At 51.4% G+C, this 18,243-nt stretch overlaps 5 protein-coding genes across 5 annotated transcripts; 3 read left to right on the top strand and 2 right to left on the bottom strand.

The window, feature by feature from the left end:
- Positions 1-3,153: 3,153 nt before the first annotated feature.
- Positions 3,154-5,179, top strand: K441DRAFT_683672 (MFS general substrate transporter; the record flags this gene model as incomplete). The annotated part of the gene is made up of 6 exons (XM_067651712.1): positions 3,154-3,199; positions 3,270-3,579; positions 3,643-3,701; positions 3,761-3,800; positions 3,853-4,356; positions 4,408-5,179. 6 exons carry the CDS (start codon positions 3,154-3,156, stop codon positions 5,177-5,179), a joined length of 1,731 nt encoding a protein of 576 aa, XP_067509746.1.
- Positions 5,180-7,310: 2,131 nt separating this feature from the next.
- Positions 7,311-8,475, top strand: K441DRAFT_534449 (alpha/beta-hydrolase; the record flags this gene model as incomplete). Its single annotated transcript, XM_067642328.1, has 4 exons — positions 7,311-7,617; positions 7,852-7,918; positions 8,064-8,198; positions 8,256-8,475. 4 exons carry the CDS (start codon positions 7,311-7,313, stop codon positions 8,473-8,475), a joined length of 729 nt encoding a protein of 242 aa, XP_067509747.1.
- A 1,079-nt stretch (positions 8,476-9,554) lies between these two features.
- K441DRAFT_683674 (uncharacterized protein) lies at positions 9,555-12,879 on the top strand (the record flags this gene model as incomplete). Its single annotated transcript, XM_067651713.1, has 4 exons — positions 9,555-9,826; positions 9,930-11,812; positions 11,865-11,917; positions 11,965-12,879. The coding sequence occupies 4 exons, from the start codon at positions 9,555-9,557 to the stop codon at positions 12,877-12,879; spliced, it is 3,123 nt and encodes a 1,040-aa protein (XP_067509748.1).
- Positions 12,880-13,305: 426 nt separating this feature from the next.
- K441DRAFT_533502 (Clavaminate synthase-like protein) lies at positions 13,306-14,856 on the bottom strand (the record flags this gene model as incomplete). Its single annotated transcript, XM_067642292.1, has 2 exons — positions 13,306-14,478; positions 14,554-14,856. The coding sequence occupies 2 exons, from the start codon at positions 14,854-14,856 to the stop codon at positions 13,306-13,308; spliced, it is 1,476 nt and encodes a 491-aa protein (XP_067509749.1).
- A 367-nt stretch (positions 14,857-15,223) lies between these two features.
- Positions 15,224-17,413, bottom strand: K441DRAFT_97251 (uncharacterized protein). The gene is made up of 2 exons (XM_067654574.1): positions 16,787-17,413; positions 15,224-16,728 (listed from the first exon to the last, which is right to left on the bottom strand). Exons 1-2 carry the CDS (start codon positions 17,128-17,130, stop codon positions 15,348-15,350), a joined length of 1,725 nt encoding a protein of 574 aa, XP_067509750.1. The 5' UTR covers positions 17,131-17,413; the 3' UTR covers positions 15,224-15,347.
- Between the last annotated feature and the right edge of the window lie 830 nt (positions 17,414-18,243).

Here is an 18,243-nt window from a genome sequence, read left to right on the forward strand (position 1 = left end):
AGAATGGAGGGGAGTTGGTCGACCCATGATGACTAAGCGCAGCAATGGGTTTCTGTACAGAATCGGCAAAAATTACTCAACACCAGTTACGCACCGAATGGTATCAATACGGTTGTGTGCTTCGCCAATACCATGAGTTTCAATATATTCACCGGCGGGCAATTCAGACTAAAGAACACATGATCCATACAGACGTGGCATACTCTGACCGGTGAAAAAGCAAGTTCTTGCGAGTTTTAGATATTGTCACAGTGCATACGAGGGGGCAAGCTTCATTTTGTTTTTCGTGAAGGGAATAGCGTTTGTACGACGTGATCTGCAGGCTGACCACGGGACCTAGCGGAGTCAAGTCCTTATAATTATCCATTAAGGCAGCAGTGCATTCCAAAAAGGCTTTGGATGTGCGAATTGGCCGGCCTTTCACAGAACAAATTGTTAGATGGGATTGGACAAAGCATTCCGACAAAGCCCAAGGCCCTCCTGTCGTGTTCCCGTGGCCCACTAGTTTAGCCCATCGTGATCGCGATTTCTCAGGAGGGGCCCATATCTCCAGGGCGGAAGTCTGATTCCCGCCCTGCGAGCATTTGCCAGATGGAGCCTCGTGCCCAGTGCATCGGCGCCCGTTGGCCGTTTGTGCAACAATTCTTCCGCTGCGATGGGAGCGGAAGAGCGGCGGCGGAACGGGGCTCCGTGCAGCACTGCATCAGCACATCCACTGGGCGGTGGACGTTGCTGCCAATTTGCCAATTTGCCAATTTGCTCATCCGCCAAGTCGCCAATGTGCCCACGACATAACCAATGTTCCTGCTGTGGAACTGAAGGGAAATGTGCTGGCACGCGGTCGGCGCCCGGGGCATCAATACATGGGCGCAGAGAGAGTAGGATCCAAGACAGAGCAATTGCGGCGTGCGGCCGGGCGAAAGTCGTGTTTTACAATGGAGTGCGGTGTTTTGCGTTTGTAAATGTGACGTTCGAATTGAAGTAGTGGACGATCACATCGGAGAAATCTGTTACCAGACTGCCGGGAGCTGGTCAGGTCACCTGCTCGCCGCTCAATGCGGGCCCTGGGAAAGAAAAGCCCGGACGCAACGGCGGTGCTGATGGTGCAGGCGCTCGATGTCGATGCCCCTCGGCGCGAGCAATCACAGCCCGCAGACGCAGATTCCTAGCATTACGGCCGAGAAAGCATGGCACACGCATGGCACACTCATGACAGACCTGCGCCGCCCTAAGCGGCCTGGTGGTCGTCTCAAAGCTTTCTGTGGACCCTGTCAATCTCGCGTGGGGATATGCAAGCCACGCTCGACCAATTGCAGCTCCAGCCTTACCTCCTGCCTCACCGCCGCATCGGATGCAAACTTGGGTGCAGCTCTGTAGAGACCAAAACGGCCATTATGCTTTGCATTTTCCTGGCCAGCGTCGGCAACCACTCCAAGCCGCCCGACTGCTCATTCAGCTGGCGACACGCGACGGAAGGCCTCCCGGACCCACGCTGGGCGATTTGCGCCCCGTTCTACGATTCACGGCGAGCCCGCAAGAGTCAGCTGATGACCTTTTGGGCGCTTGCGACCCGCTTTGCCGGTTCCTACCGGTGTCGTCTCGACAGTCAGACGGGGCAGACGGGGCAGACGGGGCAGACGAGGCAGACGGGGCACCGCGGTGTTATGTTGTTGACCTTACGCGGCCAGCCAGAGACAAGAGACGTCATGTACTGATGAACGGCAAGGGCATGCTAGATAGACGCTCTTGCATCATCACATCATGCCTCCTGAGTCGCCCAATTGACAACTTGGGCCAGCTGACGCAGACATCTTGAGAATGCCTTCTGCCGGAGAACCTGGCGACGGGCATTTCTTATTTGTATGGTCACTTTTTCACTTTTCCACTATTATTTCACCGCCATTTGTGCGATCGGGTGTTCTACGCTCCCATTTGCCTCGCACAGCTGCCGTAAATCAGGAGAAGAGAGCACATTATTTGCCCGCTTGGACGTTCTCCAGAATTTGCGGGCCGACACTGACTCGTCAGCCGTCCATTGCCTCGATCGTCCGGCCGAGGATGGCTCCTTCCCCTGACATGTGGACAGTATTATTCAGGATAGATGGCTCTGGGGACAAATTGCCATCGGGGAACATGGGCCAGAAGCCGAAACAGGTACTTGTAACCGTCAGCGGCGCCGCGTCAACATTCCTACCGGCACACCACCGCCGCGGTGGGGATGGGGATGTGGGTGACTTTCATGTCTCGAGCAATGGACACTCGCACCTTGAGCAGGGAGAGTTGCTGGGACCGGATTAGCGGGTGGTTCTGGCGTTCTGCCGGGCGGTCTTGTCAAAGCAAAATGGCCAAACCCGCGGAAACGGATGCGCCTTCAAGCATGCTGCGCTAAGGCAGCCCACCAAACTTTTGCCGGGATCGAAATGATCGCCTTTCGAGGTCATGTCATACCAGCTTGCCAGCGCCTCCCAAAGACCGATTCTGCTGCCCTGATGCGCCTTTCCTGGTCCGCATCTAGCACGCCCATTGCCATGGTTCCAAGTCTACCACCACGCCAAATAGACTATGCTACAGACCCTTCGCACCATGCACTCAGGGGCCAGGGGCCAGCCAAAGCCCAAAGCGTGCATCTCGATGTGCTCGCCGCCTTGGGCGGACACGCTTGCTCCACTCGTAGAAGTCATCATGGAGTCACCGTCGAGCAGCAGATATGCCGCCAGCACAGCACTGCTTATGGAACATGAATTTCAAGCGTCAAGGCCGAATATTTGGGCCTTTTATTACTTCTGCCCTCTCTCCCCGGTGTCCCTATCCGCTCCGAGTGCATGTTAAGAGCTCACAATCACAATCACCGCTGCCATCCTCCGCCCCCTCCTCGCCGCGAGCATCCTTGTCATCGCAGCAGGCCAGCCGCCTACAGTACGCCACTTTAATCTGGTCTCTTTGTTTCTGGGAACGCCCGCCTCAATATCAAACGGACCCTTCTTTAGGACACCACTGGAACGTGGGTGAATGCGCTACTTTTTGGCCGATCACCACTTATAACCATCAATTCCTCCATCTAACAGACAATCTGGAAAGCTTCTTCTCCTCTGTCCTGCTTCACTCTTTCGAGCCATGCCTCCAAAGGTTTGCGCCCGAGGGGCTTGTGCCATTATGAATGGCAAAGCTCTGTTCCCCACCAAACAATTAGCTGTACTGGGTATGCCGTTACTTTGAAGAAATTGCTTTTGTTCTTTGGGGAGGAGCACCTCAATGGCTAACCTCTGTAGCAATGTGCCGCATATGCGAACCCATCGCGTTCATGTCTATCTTTCCCTATGTTTATTACATGGTTTCCTCCTTCAATGTCACAGATGACAAGGCGCAAATTGCCATGTATGTCGGCATGGTCACTTCTGCTTTTGCATTTGCAGAATGTGCCACTGGAGTCCTTTGGGGACAGTTGAGTGATCGAGTTGGCCGAAAACCTGTTCTGCTTGGTGGTTTGGCTGGCACTGGTCTAAGTATGATTGTCTTTGGGTTTGCTCCAAATTTACCAGTAGCATTGCTTGCGCGTGCTTTAGGTGGATTGCTCAATGGGTGAGATAATTCTTTAATTCGCGTATCTTACTAAAAGAAAGCGTTCTAACGTGGGTTTGTTAGCAATATTGGTGTCCTGCAAACGACGGTAGCAGAAGTAGTAACTGTGGAGGCACATCAACGTAAGCACATTTTGTGACTATCTTGTATGAGACCGTGATTCTGACTAGGTAATCTACAGCCCGCGCTTATTCGATCATGCCGTTTGTTTGGTGCCTTGGGTATGCAGTATCCCTATCTGCTCTTGAGAAGCACTCACTTATTACTCGATAGCTCTATCATTGGTTCTGGATTAGGTGGAACGCTTGCGGAACCTGTGAAAAACTACCCCTCTAGATTTCTACCTGGCTCTATCTGGGACACCTATCCATACCTTCTACCGAATGTCGTCTGCACAATTGTCGTTATTATTGGACTTGCTGTAGGGATTTTATTTCTTGAAGAGACTCACGAAGATAAGAAACATGAACGAGACGCCGGCTTGGAACTTGGGAAATGGATACTTGGAAAGCTGTGGAAGAGCGGAGTTGATGAGCCAGTGAGTGCTAAGGATGGATATTTTGAGGAGACGCTTTCCATGCTGGCAGACGATGGATTGCCTGCCTATCAAAGCACAGAAAATTCTCCAACACTAAGTGGTTCCGCACCTGCAATAGCAGAGCCTCCATCTTACCGTATTGATTCGTCAGAAAAGACTAGAGAAGAGCCACTTTCTTGGCGAGATGCGTTCACCAAGCAGGTTATTTTGAACATCGTCGGTTACGGTATCCTAGCTTTGTAAGTGTTTCCAGTCATCTACTCAAATATTAGAGCTAACTAGGTGGGCAGCCACACTATATCATTCGAACAATTAATGCCGATTTTAATGTCCCTGCCCGAATCCAACGAGGCACCCAACCTACCATTCAAATTTACTGGCGGCTTTGCCTTCTCTACAAAGACCATCGGCTTCATTCTTTCCGTGCAGGGTTTCCTCCAAATGATTGCTCAGATCTTTGTTTTCCCTATCGTCAGCCGAAGACTGGGCAGCCTTCGCACATTCTGGCTTGTGATTACAGCATATCCATTCCTTTATTTCTTCACACCGTACCTGGCTCTTCTCCCTGAGGATTTTCGCATGCCGGGAGTTTATCTAATTTTGGCATGGAAAGTCACTGCACAGTCTCTAGCCTATCCATCACTCGCAATTATGTTGGCCAACTCTGCACCATCTAAGAAGGTTCTGGGCACTCTAAATGGCACTGCAGCGTCCTCCGCTAGTATATGCAGAGGCTTTGGTCCTACATTATCTGGCGTGGTCCAAAGTACGGGTCAAAGCATCGGATATTCTGGGTTGTCGTGGTGGGCGTGCGCTGGCATCGCTTTCATTGGATGGATACCAAGCTTTTTCATGAAGGAAGAGAGACGGCGGCCGGGATTTAGAAACAACGAAGAGAACCAGGACGAAGAGGCCGGTCTCTACAAGCTCGTGGATTCAATTTCGGATACGGCTTCGATTGCGGCTTCGGATATCACACTAACACCGAAAGGAAGTTCCCGTTCAGAGTTTCAAGAACCTGGAATGACTTACGAAATTGGGTCTAACGGTGACGTCAAATAATTCTGGTCCGGCTGTATGGTAGACGGTTTACAGGTAACAGGAATGGGAAGCGGGCGTTATATCAACCCCGCTAAGGAGTTCACTGGGTATTACGAGTAAGGAAAACACAGTTAGATGGTACTGGGAACCGATTTAACAGGATTGTAATTGGACTGCATTTTTTAGGCGCGGGAGGATTTTATGGATATTGGTAGACACTGGCTGGGAACGGGATATTGATACCTGCGAAGGATCGCGATTGGCACGGACCATCTCTGTATATTCTGTTTTTTTCTGAGCGCGTTAGTAACACATGTAGTATGTCGAGTATTGGTATTTTGACCAGTATTTGATCTTTTCATGTATAGCAATGAGTAGTTTAGTAGATATTTCAATTATCATGATATCCATATCTGCAATTAATATTAGCGATGCTCTCGCAAACCAGGAGTGATGTATTCTGGCCTTCGATCTAGGCAGTATCAACTCCACTTCCTCGGATCAGTTTCATTTCTCTGGTGTTCTCAGCCGGCCTAGTTTTTAGACCAAGATTGGATTTTCTTGGCGGATCAACAGTCAAAAATCAATATTATAGCATCGATTTCGAGTTATGTCTCCTGACGTGCTATCCATAGATTAGTAATCATATGATAGTGATAATGCTCTCGCTAATTTTAGGCAGATGCGGAGTTTCTTTCCGAAGGATGTTGGGAGAAAATCCGGAGTTAACATGAGAGAGGTGATTGTTGTGATAAAATCGGGGAAGATCTGCATCACGTGAAACTGGGGCGTTTCTGCTCTAACGATGGTTTCCGCCTTATCTCAGACTTCTTCCTCTCACAAATGACTACCAACTCGACTCACACTCGAACTCTGCATAAGCGCCTTCTAACATCACGGCCATCAAGCCGCCCCCCGCCACCAGAAGCATTGACTGCGGTGAAGACGCCAGAAATACTGTGCCTCCGTGAGGTCGAATGCCTTGATCACCGATGTGCTCACGTCTCGTGGTTCGGCTGTAGTTATTTACAGCATTGTGCTCTCCCGCATTAGTCCGTTCATTTTCAGCTTCCGCAGTCCCCGCCGGAATTATTGTAAGCTAGTACATGAATCGAATGCCTCGCCTCTCTCTAGAAATCTATCCCTTCGGCTGGTGATTTAGTCCTACGGTTATCGATAAGAGTTTCGCCAATAGAACCAATGCAATCAAGTCAAGATGCCCAATCACCATTGTGCGTGTGCACGGTCCACCTCTCGTAGGACATCACCAGCCGAAGGGATAATGTGTTGTTCAGCGGGTTTCACACTGAACACGGATACGCCAACCAAGCTCCTGAGTCAACGGTGTAATCTCCAGCTCCTTCCCTCCTTTCTCCCTTGCTCTTCTCAACTCTTTGCCAGGAGCCATCTTCTTAGTGTCAAATAGTGAACCTTGGTTTGAAGACACAAATATGTACCCAAAGTGTGTTTAATTGAGGGAGGCAGTTTCTCCTATGTATCGTTCTAGTGCTCGTTCAAAACCCATTATGTTACGGATGGGAACGGATCGGATTCGCAAAGCACCCTTCTCCGATCCGCACGCATATCCGATCCGAGTTCAATTCCTCTATAAAACAGAACTTAGTTTAATTCGCTGTGGCGCAATCGACGATGTGCTCACGTCCCGAATAAAACCACTGAAATAGGCTTGGGGGCGTTTTAGGGCATCACGCGTCACATCCAATCCTATTCTTCACACCTTTACTATTAGTGGACACTTACCAATGTCCTAGTTGGTCCATTATTACTAGGGCTTATAAAAGAGTTGTTATCCGGAACTTGTCGTCATCAACTATCGTAAGTGATTGCGGGGTAGCCTGAAGTCTCTACATAGAGTAAAGAGACTATTACAAATTCAAACACACTTATACACACCCTTTCAGGCGCGCACTAGACCCAGTAAGTGCTTTCCTCATCAATAAGAAAACCATGCCATATTTCTGCACTACCATTTGAGTTGGTTTGTCTAGAACAGAGAAGATCTCGAAGTCAATCACTCCAGTCGTCACTTGAGGCTATTATCACTCACTCTTTACTGCTATTCTTTTGCTTATTCAGGGTTTTTCTTATTCTACTATTCTTACTCTAAAACAGCCCATTCCCCTAACAAACTATGACCAACCCAACTCTTGTTATCGTCCATGGCGCCTCCCATACTGGCGAGCACTTCGTTCCACTGGCTAACGCTCTACAAGCCGCCGGGTTCACCAATGTTTGTAATCCTCACACTGCCGCTGGAAGCAAGCCTGCTGTAACTTCATTTGATCCCGATGCCGCACATATCCGGGACACTGTTACGAAATGCGTGGACAGTGGTGAGGATGTTGCGGCAATTATGCACAGCTACGGAGGCGCTCCGAGCTGTGAGGCAGTGGGAGGGTTGAGCAAGGAAGACAGGGCGAAGGAGGGAAAAACTGGAGGTTGGTTCGTTTCCTCAAACGTTTCCTTAAACGTTTCCTCAAGGTTGTACTTCCCCTCAATAAAAAGATCTGGCTCTTTTGATTGCGGGTTATAGTTTCGCTATTTCTTTGATGCTTGCATTGGGGAGATTCAGAACTCATGACATGTTCATTCTCCTAGAAGACATCTCCTAGTAAAATTGAATGAGTGTGAGTTGAGAGCTATGCCTTAAGCTTTGCTGAATAAAAATATAGGCGTTACACGAATGATCTTCATCACCTCGCTCGTGCTGCCCGAAGGAACCACGGTGCAGAACAATCCGTTGAACCCACCTACAGACCCAGTAAACCAAAAGTTTTTGGGAAACCCGTCCCTACTTAAGTTTGAGGTATTGCACTTCCTTTTCGCTAGTTCTTCCACGGTGGACCAGAATTTCCAGATCAAAAATAGACGTTGTAGTTCAAAGCGAACAAGTGGCAAAGCTAAAAATCTTAAAGGAAGGTTTTGGCACTGTCCTTGACGGCAAGGAATGGTTTTACAATGATATGTCCGACGAAGAGGCCGCCACCTGGTCAGCTAAAATGGTACCACAGGCCGTTGGGTATCGCTCCTCTTCCGCATTTTACCGGCATATCCCGGGCTAACCCACCTATGATAGTGTCATGATGAGCCCGCTCACATACCCAGCGTACTTTCATATACCGTCATTGTATTTGTTGTGCGAAAAAGATAATGGACTGCCGTTTGCGAGCCAGCGGCGCATGGTAGAGTTCGCGGGGATCGAGGACACGCTGACGCTGGATTCGGGCCATTCGCCATATCTGTCAAGGATAGACGAGACAGTAGGGTTTATTTCGCGGGCGGTGGGGAAGGTATAGAACATATTTTATTCCGGACATGCTGGCGTGGCAAAAGAGGACTGAATATCTGCCTGGTAAGGAGATGCGTGATAGATAACTGACATTTTTTCTATGGCTATTATCATTAGGAACGAATCGGATTAGTAAATGTGCCCGACACTAAACCTAGAAAAAAAAGAATCGTATGGCTGAATTTTCGTTTATCTCAGCCATTTGCACGGTGGACGCCTTATACCGGCACACCCAAGCTTGATGAAATTGTGGAAATAGCCGAACAGAAGCGACACCGGGAGGTATCAAATGTCCTGTGGGTTTCTGAAGAAATACGGCACCAGCTTGATCGATTTCGAAAACAACTGATGTCCTACGAAGATCCATTATAGGCCCAACGAAATAGTAGCCCAGGCCATTTGTGGCACTGAATATTAAGAAAATCATGAAATACATACTCATCGCAGTTCTATATGATCAATTAAGTCCATGCTTTTCTCCCGTGAAACTACAAATCTAGGAGTCTTGAGGTAGCATTAGGGGGTGGAATCGTATTTAGTGTGTGGTTACGATTGGCGTTTGAGCTTGAAACAAACTTCAGGCCAATCGAAACCACGCAACCAAAAAATTACCCGAATATAATTGGTGCGATATGAAGAACGGGAACGCTTTATAAAGCTTTTAGGAAGGTGTAATACCGGGATTATTTCGACAGACAGAATGGAAACGTAATTACATATTACCTGGTAGCAAGGTGCAGTAGAGTACGATGGCTAAGATTGTTGGACTCTCACTAATATTATATGCAAGCGGTTGGTGGCTAAAATAGAGCTGGCCACCATACCCACGCGCGGTATGCTGCGGTCGGAGGTTTACCTATCTAGCTTTGATAAGATGCGCACATGCCTTGACCCCCAATACCAAGCAGCGGCTTTTGCTTTTTTTCGAGATGCGGGAGGGCCGCGCTGTTCCTCCACGCACCATCACGCGCCTAGTGGAAAGTTGAAGTAGGCGGAAAGCAGGCGGGGAGCAGTGTTGCCTATTACCCTGAGTTTGAAGCTCCACCGTAAGCCCTGGATGTCCTGGACCTCCTGCCATGCGCCTCGATGACCGGCCTCAAGCGCTCCTTGGAGGAATCCTCTTATGATGGAGACGGTGCCTCTCCGCAGGAGGTTGCCGCCGTAAAGCCCCCATCGCCAGCTGCCTCGTCCGTCTCCAGTGCCTCCGCGTCGTCATTTCGCAACGTCTCGGCGTGCAATCGGTGTCGCCTGCGCAAGAACCGCTGCGACCAGCGCCTGCCAGCTTGCGCATCATGCGAAAAGGCCAATGTTAAATGTGTGGGCTATGATCCTATCACTAAGAGAGAAATACCTCGCAGGTGTGTGCGCCTTGGGTTCTATCGCCGGGAAGCTATCTCGACCTCCCAACTCACCCCAAGTAACTTCCGAATGGGCCAAATTTTACTAACGAAAGCCCTGCAGCTATGTCTATTATCTCGAAACCCGTGTCTCGTACCTAGAATCTTTGCTCCAGGACAACTCCATTGCTTATGCCCCGCTCGAGAACTTTGCGCCGGGCTACCCGTCCGCTAACGACCATGGCCCCCAAACAAACAAACAACTATTGGCAGCTGGTGGAGATGGGCACGGTCGAAATGGCACCGCGAAGAAGAGCGACGGTGCTTCAAAGGAAGAAAATGAGAAGTATGATCGAGAGAAGCTTACTAAACTTGTCTCAAACATTGGAATGGTGTCGGTACAAGGAGCCAGCGATCCTCGATTTCTAGGCTCGACTTCTGGAATATCATTTGCCAGGGTTGTCTTCGCCGCCGTGAAAAGCTCCGTTTCCGGCGCTTCTTCTGAGCGCGGTAGTGTTCGGGCAAGCAAACCTCTTCCAGGATCTCTTGCTGATGGTGGGACATCTATGCGGGACTCGTTCTTTGGTTTGCACACGAAACCCACGATACGGCAAGCTCCGTTCCCCGATAGAGAGCTTGGTCTTAGGCTCGCCGAGCTCTACTTTGAGCATGCCAACCCGCAAATTCCTATCTTGCATCGAGGAGAGTTCATGGAGATGTTTGAGCGCACATATGCGTTGCACGAGAGACATAGAACGTCACGGGAATCATACATGCTCAACATTGTCTTCGCCATTGGCGCAGGTATAATAATGGGCAGTTCTGATTCTGGCGACTCTCCCACTTCATCTGAGAACTCGAATTCTTCCTCTAAACTTCCGTTTTCTCCTAGCCACAAGAAGCGACGATTGACAGCCCAGCAACAGCAACCTGAAGAGTATCACGCCTCTGCGATTGTACATTTAGAGAATTTCCTCGGGTCTACGCCAGCAGCAGATCGGCCGGACGGGTTCGGTGGTGGACTAGAAGAACTACAGGCTGTATTACTTCTGGCAGGATTCGCACTTCTCCGGCCTGTAGCGCCTGGATTGTGGTACATTGTTGGTGTTGCGGTCCGTCTAGGAGTCGATTTGGGCCTACACTATGAAGACGGCGTAGGCATCGACAGTTCAAACGGAGACGAACAGCAGTTTGGTAAAATTGAAGAGAAGTCAGATTCTGGTAACTCGACTGGAACTAGCAACGGCTCCAGAGTTGATGCAAAGGAGAGAGGCCGTAGACAATGGGTTCGGGATCTTCGACGGCGACTATGGTGGTGCGTATACTCGTTCGACCGGCTGGTCAGCACCTGCGTAGGAAGACCTTTTGGCATCACAGATCAAGTTGTGACCACTGAATTTCCCTCTATGCTGGACGATAAGTACATCACGAAAGAAGGGTTCTTGGAGCCTCCCGGCGGCACCGAGAAGCCGAGCTACAAGTTCGTAGCACATCATTACTTCAGACTGCGCCTGCTGCAATCAGAGATTCTACAAGTTCTCCAACACCGACAGGCACAGCAGGCGAGAGAGAGTGGCGCAAACCAGGGCAACGATTTCATGCACACAAAGCTTCCATCTCCATTCCTGGCGAACTTTGATTCGTTCAGAATGTGGCGCTTGGATATTGATCGTCGCCTTTGGGAATGGAAGGAGTCGTCTCCGAATCAGGTTGAGACTGGTGTGCAGTTCTCCCCGCTATTCCTTGAGCTCAACTACTGGCAAGCAATAATCATGCTTTATCGTCAGAGCTTGTCAGTTCCCTCTGTGCTAGCCGGCGAGCTTGGCGCAACGAATGGGGACGTTTCTAGCCCTTCAATGGTTAATATTGAGGAGCAAGAGGACGAGGAGCGAGTCTTCTTAAAGGTTGCCGAAGCTGGTCAGAAAGTATTGAAGCTGTATCGCCAATTGCACCGTGTGCATCTGGTAAACTACACCTTCCTCGCAACTCATCACTTATTCATGGCTGGTAAGCAATGATGCGCGATATATTTCATTAACGAATAACTGACAGAACAAAGGGATATCCTTCCTCTATGCAGTCTGGCACTCCCCGGTAGTCCGAAGTCATCTGGTAAGATCGCCTTCCCAATGGTAAAACTTACTGTTAATGTATTAAAGTCATTGGATGATGTGGATTTTACCGTTCTTGCAGCAACATCAGTACTCGGCGACCTGATTGAAAAGTGCCCACCCGCCGAAGCATGCCGCGATGCCTTCGACCGCATGAGCAAAGCCACAATCCAAATGTGCATGTCTACGACCGGCTTCGGACCACAAGCTTTAGGCTCAAGCTCCATCGCCAACATGTCTGCATACCAATCTCCAAGCACCTACACCCCAGACCAAGACGCGCGTTCAGACGCCGAAATGTCCGGATACCAACCCAACTACTTCCAAATGAACCGTCGGCCCGTCCCGCGCTTCGACATGAACCTCCGCGACCTCTTTAGCGATGACGAAAGCGACAGCCGCTCCTTCAGCCGCATCAGCAACCAGCTCAACAGCAGCATGCGGCCCCCGCCACCTCCACAGCAGCCGGCGCCGCAACCACACCAAGTTAACAAGGAGTCGCTGGCGGGCTTCAAGCCCGACGCACGCATCTCCCCGCAGCTGCGGCACCAGCGGCAACAGCAGCAGCAACAGACCAGCTTCGCGCTAGACCCGAACCCGCGGGCCCAGCAGCACGACATGCCACCGCCGGCGCCGCAATCCGACGCGCCGCTCGGCCCGCAGCCGCAGATCTCGCCCTTTCAGATCTCGAACCAGCTGCCGTACAGCAACTTCGCGCAGTCCATCACGTCGCAGTACCCGGACATGGGCGGCTTCAGCGACCTCGATTTCCTCGACTCGTTCCCCGTCACCGGGCCCAACAGCGTCGGCGGCGCGGCGGGCGACGGGAACGGCGGCGGGCTGGTGGATCTAGGGTTCGGGATGGGGTTTGACGGGAACCATGATTGGAGCGATGGGAACGGGTTTGATCTGTTCGATGGGTTTTTCTTTGGTGGTAATGGGAATGGGGGCGGGGCCCTGTGAAGGGAGAAAGGTAACGGGAAAAGGGGGTGTACGATTATCTTTATGTCTCTCATTTCCATGCATATGTGGAATAACCCTTCGGATAGCTAGGGCGGATTGGAGGAGGAAAACCGGGATGGATGGGAGCGTGCTCGTTTGGTTGGATACGGAAAAGACTCGCATCTGGCGTTGAGTGTTTTTCTTTTGCTGGGCCTTGGATTAGTTATTTGTCTTCCGGTTTGAAAGTCATGATTGGGTTTGGTTTGAGCGGACTGGTTGCTCTGTCTATATCTAAGTCTATGTGTGTATAGCACTCTACGTATGTGTTCACGGTCAATCTGGACTGGTGTGGGTAGCATGGGAATTGGAGTTTAGGAATTCTCTTCTCTCGAGCTGACCACGCTTTTTCTTCTTTTCTTGGGGTAGAGTTAAGACGTGGTCAACCTCTCAATTCCACCAAAAACTAACACTAAAACTCGGACTCAAACTCCTCACATAATGCCACCACCCAACCGGAATATACAAACACTCCCCTGGCCCCAACACCCCCTCCACAAACTCCGCATCCCTAAACAGCGGAAATTCCTCCTCGAACTCCCGCCGCCGCGCCTCCAGCTCTTCTCCCCCTCTCCCCTCCCCCTCAAACACCGCCATCGCCTCCCCCACATCCACCTGACTCGTATTCCCCATATCGACCCCGTCCTCTCCAACGCCACGCGGATACAGCCGCGGCCCCTGGCTCGGCGCATACAGCCGCACGTACTTGGCGCCGACAACCTGCGTCAGGATGTTGTGGTACGGGTCCGTGTGCAGTGGCGAAATCGTGCCCGCGGGGCCGAACCACGCGTTCAGCAGCGGCTCGTCCAGCTGCGCGACGGGCGGGCCGGGAACCGGGTGGGTTGGTGGAGGCGGGTCCGAGAAGCAGTAGTCCGGAATGGAAATGTCGGCACGCAGGGCGGGGACTTGCGAGAACAGGTCGTGTTGGGCGAGGTAGCCTGTTTGCTGCTGCTTCTGCTGCGGCGGGGGCGGCGGCGGGGAGGAGGCGGTGGTGATGGGAGAGGTGGGAGAGGCCGGTTCGGGGGGGTGGGCGAACATGTAGGTCGTTAGGAAGGAGCGGAAACTCAGGATGCGCTGGCCCCAGCCGGCGTCGGTGTAGCTGCGGCCGATTTCGATGGGGACGAGACGGCGGCCGCCGAGCGTGCGGGAGAGGAGGTAGGAGGGGTTGTTCCAGGGACGTGTGGTTATGGCGGGCCAGTGCTCGAGGGAGCCGGTAATTATGAGAGGGGTTGGTGGGGTGGTGGATGAGAGGTGGGCTTGGAACGCTGAGAGGCTGGGAACGCGGACACGGGAGATGGGGAAGTGGAGGGGTGGTGGTGAGATTGTGGAGATAGGGAAGGCGGACGGGATGGTGTCGTCGGTTGGAAGTGAGGGTTGTCTTTGGTGGTCTTCTTCAAGCTTCTGGCGCTTGGAGGGGCGCTCAGGTAGCTGTGTGGGTGGAGGAAAGAGGATCTTGTCTAGCCCTGCCATGATCTTCTCAATGAGCTTTTCTCTTCTGGGCCCGCCGGTCAAGATAAGAGCCATATCAAGGGTACGGACGACATCCGCAGTCCAGTCCCCTTGCTCTTCTCCATTGTCTAGATGTTCCTCTACATCGTCAGACTTCTCTCCGTTTTGACCTTCTTTCGGCGTATTGACATCTGTCAATCCTGCCTCCCCTTGCGTCTTTAGCTTCCGAAGGACGTTCCATAGCGATGCTTCCGTATATAACCTCCGCCAGCAAATTGGGACATCTTTGTAGGGGAAGGCATGAAGCTTCTCGTGTGCTAGGTTGATGCAAGCATCGGGCCGCTTTGAGAGTATACTAAGAGCCGCTTGGCCGCACCCGTGGATTTCGTCTTCGGCTTCGAATGGCTTAGAGATAGTGCTGTAAATCAGTTGGGTAATGTTGTCGAGGACGAAATGTAGTTGAGGTTTGTTATCCGATGGTGAGGTTGTCATGGTGTTGCGGGGCTTTTTTACGACCATGCCTGTGATTTTGAAACACCAATTGGTAGGTTCTACACTACATGAATCACAAATCGTCACAACTGTTCGACTATTCAATTTAGAGATAATATTTTACTTTTTTTTACAGTATTTTGATTTAGAAGTATATATCCAAGGCCTACACCAGGTAAGCGCGCCTGTATATGTAAATATTAACAGAAATCGGTCTAAGTCCTATCCTACAACAACCTCATGATAAACGTGAATGCTGTATCAATGCTACCGCGGAAACCCAAGGACGTCGAACCAGGCTAATATCCTAATATATCCTTCTTGGGTGATGCGTTACTCCATAACCAATCTTGCAATGCCTAAATCTCTTCATGACACATAACTCGTCAAACCTGTCAGAAGTTGGATATCGTGCGAAAAATCAAAGTTCATGCAATAGGAACAAAACAGAATCAACATCGGCTCAGATTAATTATCAAGAACCATGCGGTTCAGGATTTCAATAAACCTCCAACATCTTGCAATGTCGATATAGTGTCATGTCTAGAAATAGAGGGGCTCCTAACGCCGATCGGAGGATCAGCTGGTCGTAGGGAAGCCTTTCTCGTGGAGGAGTTCGATCCACAATGTGATGAACTATGGCTGGGCGTAGTAGGTGGAGGGTTGTCGGAGAGTAGACCACCGGCATCTTGTAGAGGAACAATAGTGTCATGTCGAGCGAGTATAGGACCCACCACACCGGTCGGATTGGGGGCTGGTTGGGCGGTTCGCGTGGCCATTTCGAAACCGCTTTCGTCTGACTGCGAAGGTCTCGACGACGGCTGTGGGAATGGATGACTGTGCCCTCTACCATGTGAAAGGAGGCCGCCGAGGTCAGATAGTAGGGCCCTCGAGCCTCGACGTGGTTGCGCGAAGTCTTGAGCAGCGGCAGTGCTGGTGGGTGACGGTGCAATACGAGGAGAAACTGCTGGACCTTCCTCTAAAAGGCCGCCGACGTCGAAGAAAGAGACGTTCCGACGTTGCGGCGCAACGGAGATGTCTCGAGGGTTTGGCAAAGGTTCTCCGGGCAATGGGACCTTAAGGCCGGATTCTTCGCTGTCTCGAGAATCAACGGAGGGACCTTTTGGAAACTGCCAATCTTTACCAGAAAATGGGGCGGCTTTTCCGTCATTCTTGAGCGTGTCGATATCAGCAATAGGTGCTGGTCGTGGGACGTTTTGTTGTTGGTGAAGTTTAGGGTCCAGTCGGTAACCCATATCTCGGATGAGGTCTTCGTCGCTTCCCCATTGCTGCATTGTCGGTCTGCGCGTGCCAGGTCTCTCCATACTGTCTGTTGTTGAGCCAAACTTGTACTTCGTCTTCTTTATACCACGGTCTCGGAGAAAAGATCCCAGTACGATGGCATTGGAGACCGCCGTAGCGGCTAAAATCTCACCTGACGCAAACACAGTCCGGTATTGCTGACGACCCCGACGGTTAATAACAGATGGGATCCGCGCGCCAGTGATGCCAATGAGAGTGATCGACATGGAAAAAAGTAGGACTAGAGATATTTTCCGCTTAAGTGGCATAGCGGACTTGATGATGATCGAGATCGGGAAAATGACCAGTAGCACGTCAGTGATCATGTCTGTCACACCCATGGTGAGTAAGTGTGCGTAACCTTGTCGGCATTGCGGTCCTGGGTCTGGCGTAACCTGCCAGTAATGATTGAAGGGCTGGCATTCGCCGAGCGTTGCGATGATGACGGCGAGGAAGGTGACGACAAGAAAGATCCGAATGCCTCGCAACCCCATCTCGTAGCCCCTCTTCCAGAATCGCTCTGTCATGCGTTTAAGAAACTCCGAGACTGTGAATTTGGCAGTCCAGATGCTTTAAGTTACAATCGTTAGTGGGAGGTTTGCGCAACTGTAGTAGGCGAATTGCTTACAATAATGCATAAAATATTCTTGCCCCAAGCACCATCCTCGATCCTACCGCACGATGCTGAATCTCTTCGCTGGACATGCCTTGTGCGGCCACATTGTTTGTGCCCCAAAGTAAAACCACATGTATGAAGCCCATCCGGATGAGCAGAGGAATGATGCTCAAGGCCATGATTTTGTCCTCCCGAAACAAGCGATCATTCCTGACATATCGCCCAGAAAGTCGGAACAGTATTATAACGAAAGCGAATCCAGTGCACCACCAACTAAATAGCAGTGTAGGATTATTTTGCATGCGCGTGCGCGATTCGGGCGGCGCACTGCTGTAGAGTCCTCGAGGTAGTATCATTATCACGAGCCGCTATCCAGGCGCGCAACCTCCTCTGCAGAGGGGCGGGCTGGGTGTCGCGTGCTCTTGCAGGTCGTGCGTTCGTGCTCTATTCGAGACTGAAAGCGATACAAAGGATCTTAATGGAGACCATCTTTTCGAGAGTACGGCAGGGTCCAGTGGGGTCGATGGTATATAGAGGTGACGAGATTCGAGCAGCAAGAAGAGTATGGTGTTGAGGAGGGCAAAGAGGAAAGTAGAGTAACTAGTGTGAGAGGGCGGCTGAAACTATCTACTTTCTCGAGGCAGGGCCGGATGTGGGCGTCGTGCGAGAGAAGGAGTCCGATCCAGAAGGAGAATGGGTCGCCCGTTTGTGGCGGTGATGATAACGCCGTGTGCTCTGCCCATGCCAGGACGCACGATTGATTAGAAACGCTAGAAGCGGGCTTCGACTAGAGTAACAGTGATCCGCAGTTGGATGGAAATTTCGTGAGGGATAAGACTACGATCCAGCAGGCTGTCGCATCTGTTTCGGACGGCGGGCATACGAGACTTGCAAGGCATCACAACCGCAGCCGCCATAGGCGTTATGGGCGTTTTCGCAGCTGTGGTGGTGTTCTAGTGCCTGGTTTCCTCACGGTCCAAGCTTCCTGCCGAGGCGGTTTGTCGGTGGAGCGGCCAGGTGTGGGAGGGGCGAGTTGGACGGCAACCCGTCGCTGCTGGCGAACGACAAGGCTTTCGCTGCAGATCAAATTGGAGGAGTACAGCGTCATATCAGATGATCACGGTAAACCTGCCTGCTACTACACGCAACTACATGCCTCTAACGCCTCACTACCTGAGTTTCTCAAGCATCGCAGCTTGGAGGATGCCGTCAGCCCGATGCACTCTTACACGGTGCAGCTTCTGCCCTTGGAGAAGCAAGGTGGCGGGCAGTCCTGCCGAATACCGCCGCCGTTATCAGTACCCAAGTGAGCACATGGAAGACGCTGTTTCGCCTACCCTGGCTTTGACGCGAGCGCCTTCTCGCAGGGCTCAGGCTAGTCAGCCAGGCTGGGAAGCTCCACCAACTCCCCTGTCCCACCGCTGTGGCATGCCGGAGCTCGTTCACCCGTACTCTTCTCCATCATGGGG

Source organism: Cenococcum geophilum, assembly GCF_001692895.1.
Source record: "Cenococcum geophilum 1.58 unplaced genomic scaffold K441scaffold_2, whole genome shotgun sequence".
Taxonomy (NCBI): domain Eukaryota; kingdom Fungi; phylum Ascomycota; class Dothideomycetes; order Gloniales; family Gloniaceae; genus Cenococcum; species Cenococcum geophilum.

Bases quoted from the DNA above. Each gene is read 5' to 3' on its own strand.
- K441DRAFT_97251 (XM_067654574.1), bottom strand. From the start codon at position 17,130: ATGATACTACCTCGAGGACTCTACAGCAGTGCGCCGCCCGAATCGCGC. The intron at 16,729-16,786 runs GTAAGCAATTCG...TGTAACTTAAAG, and splicing joins AGAATATTTTATGCATTATT to CATCTGGACTGCCAAATTCA.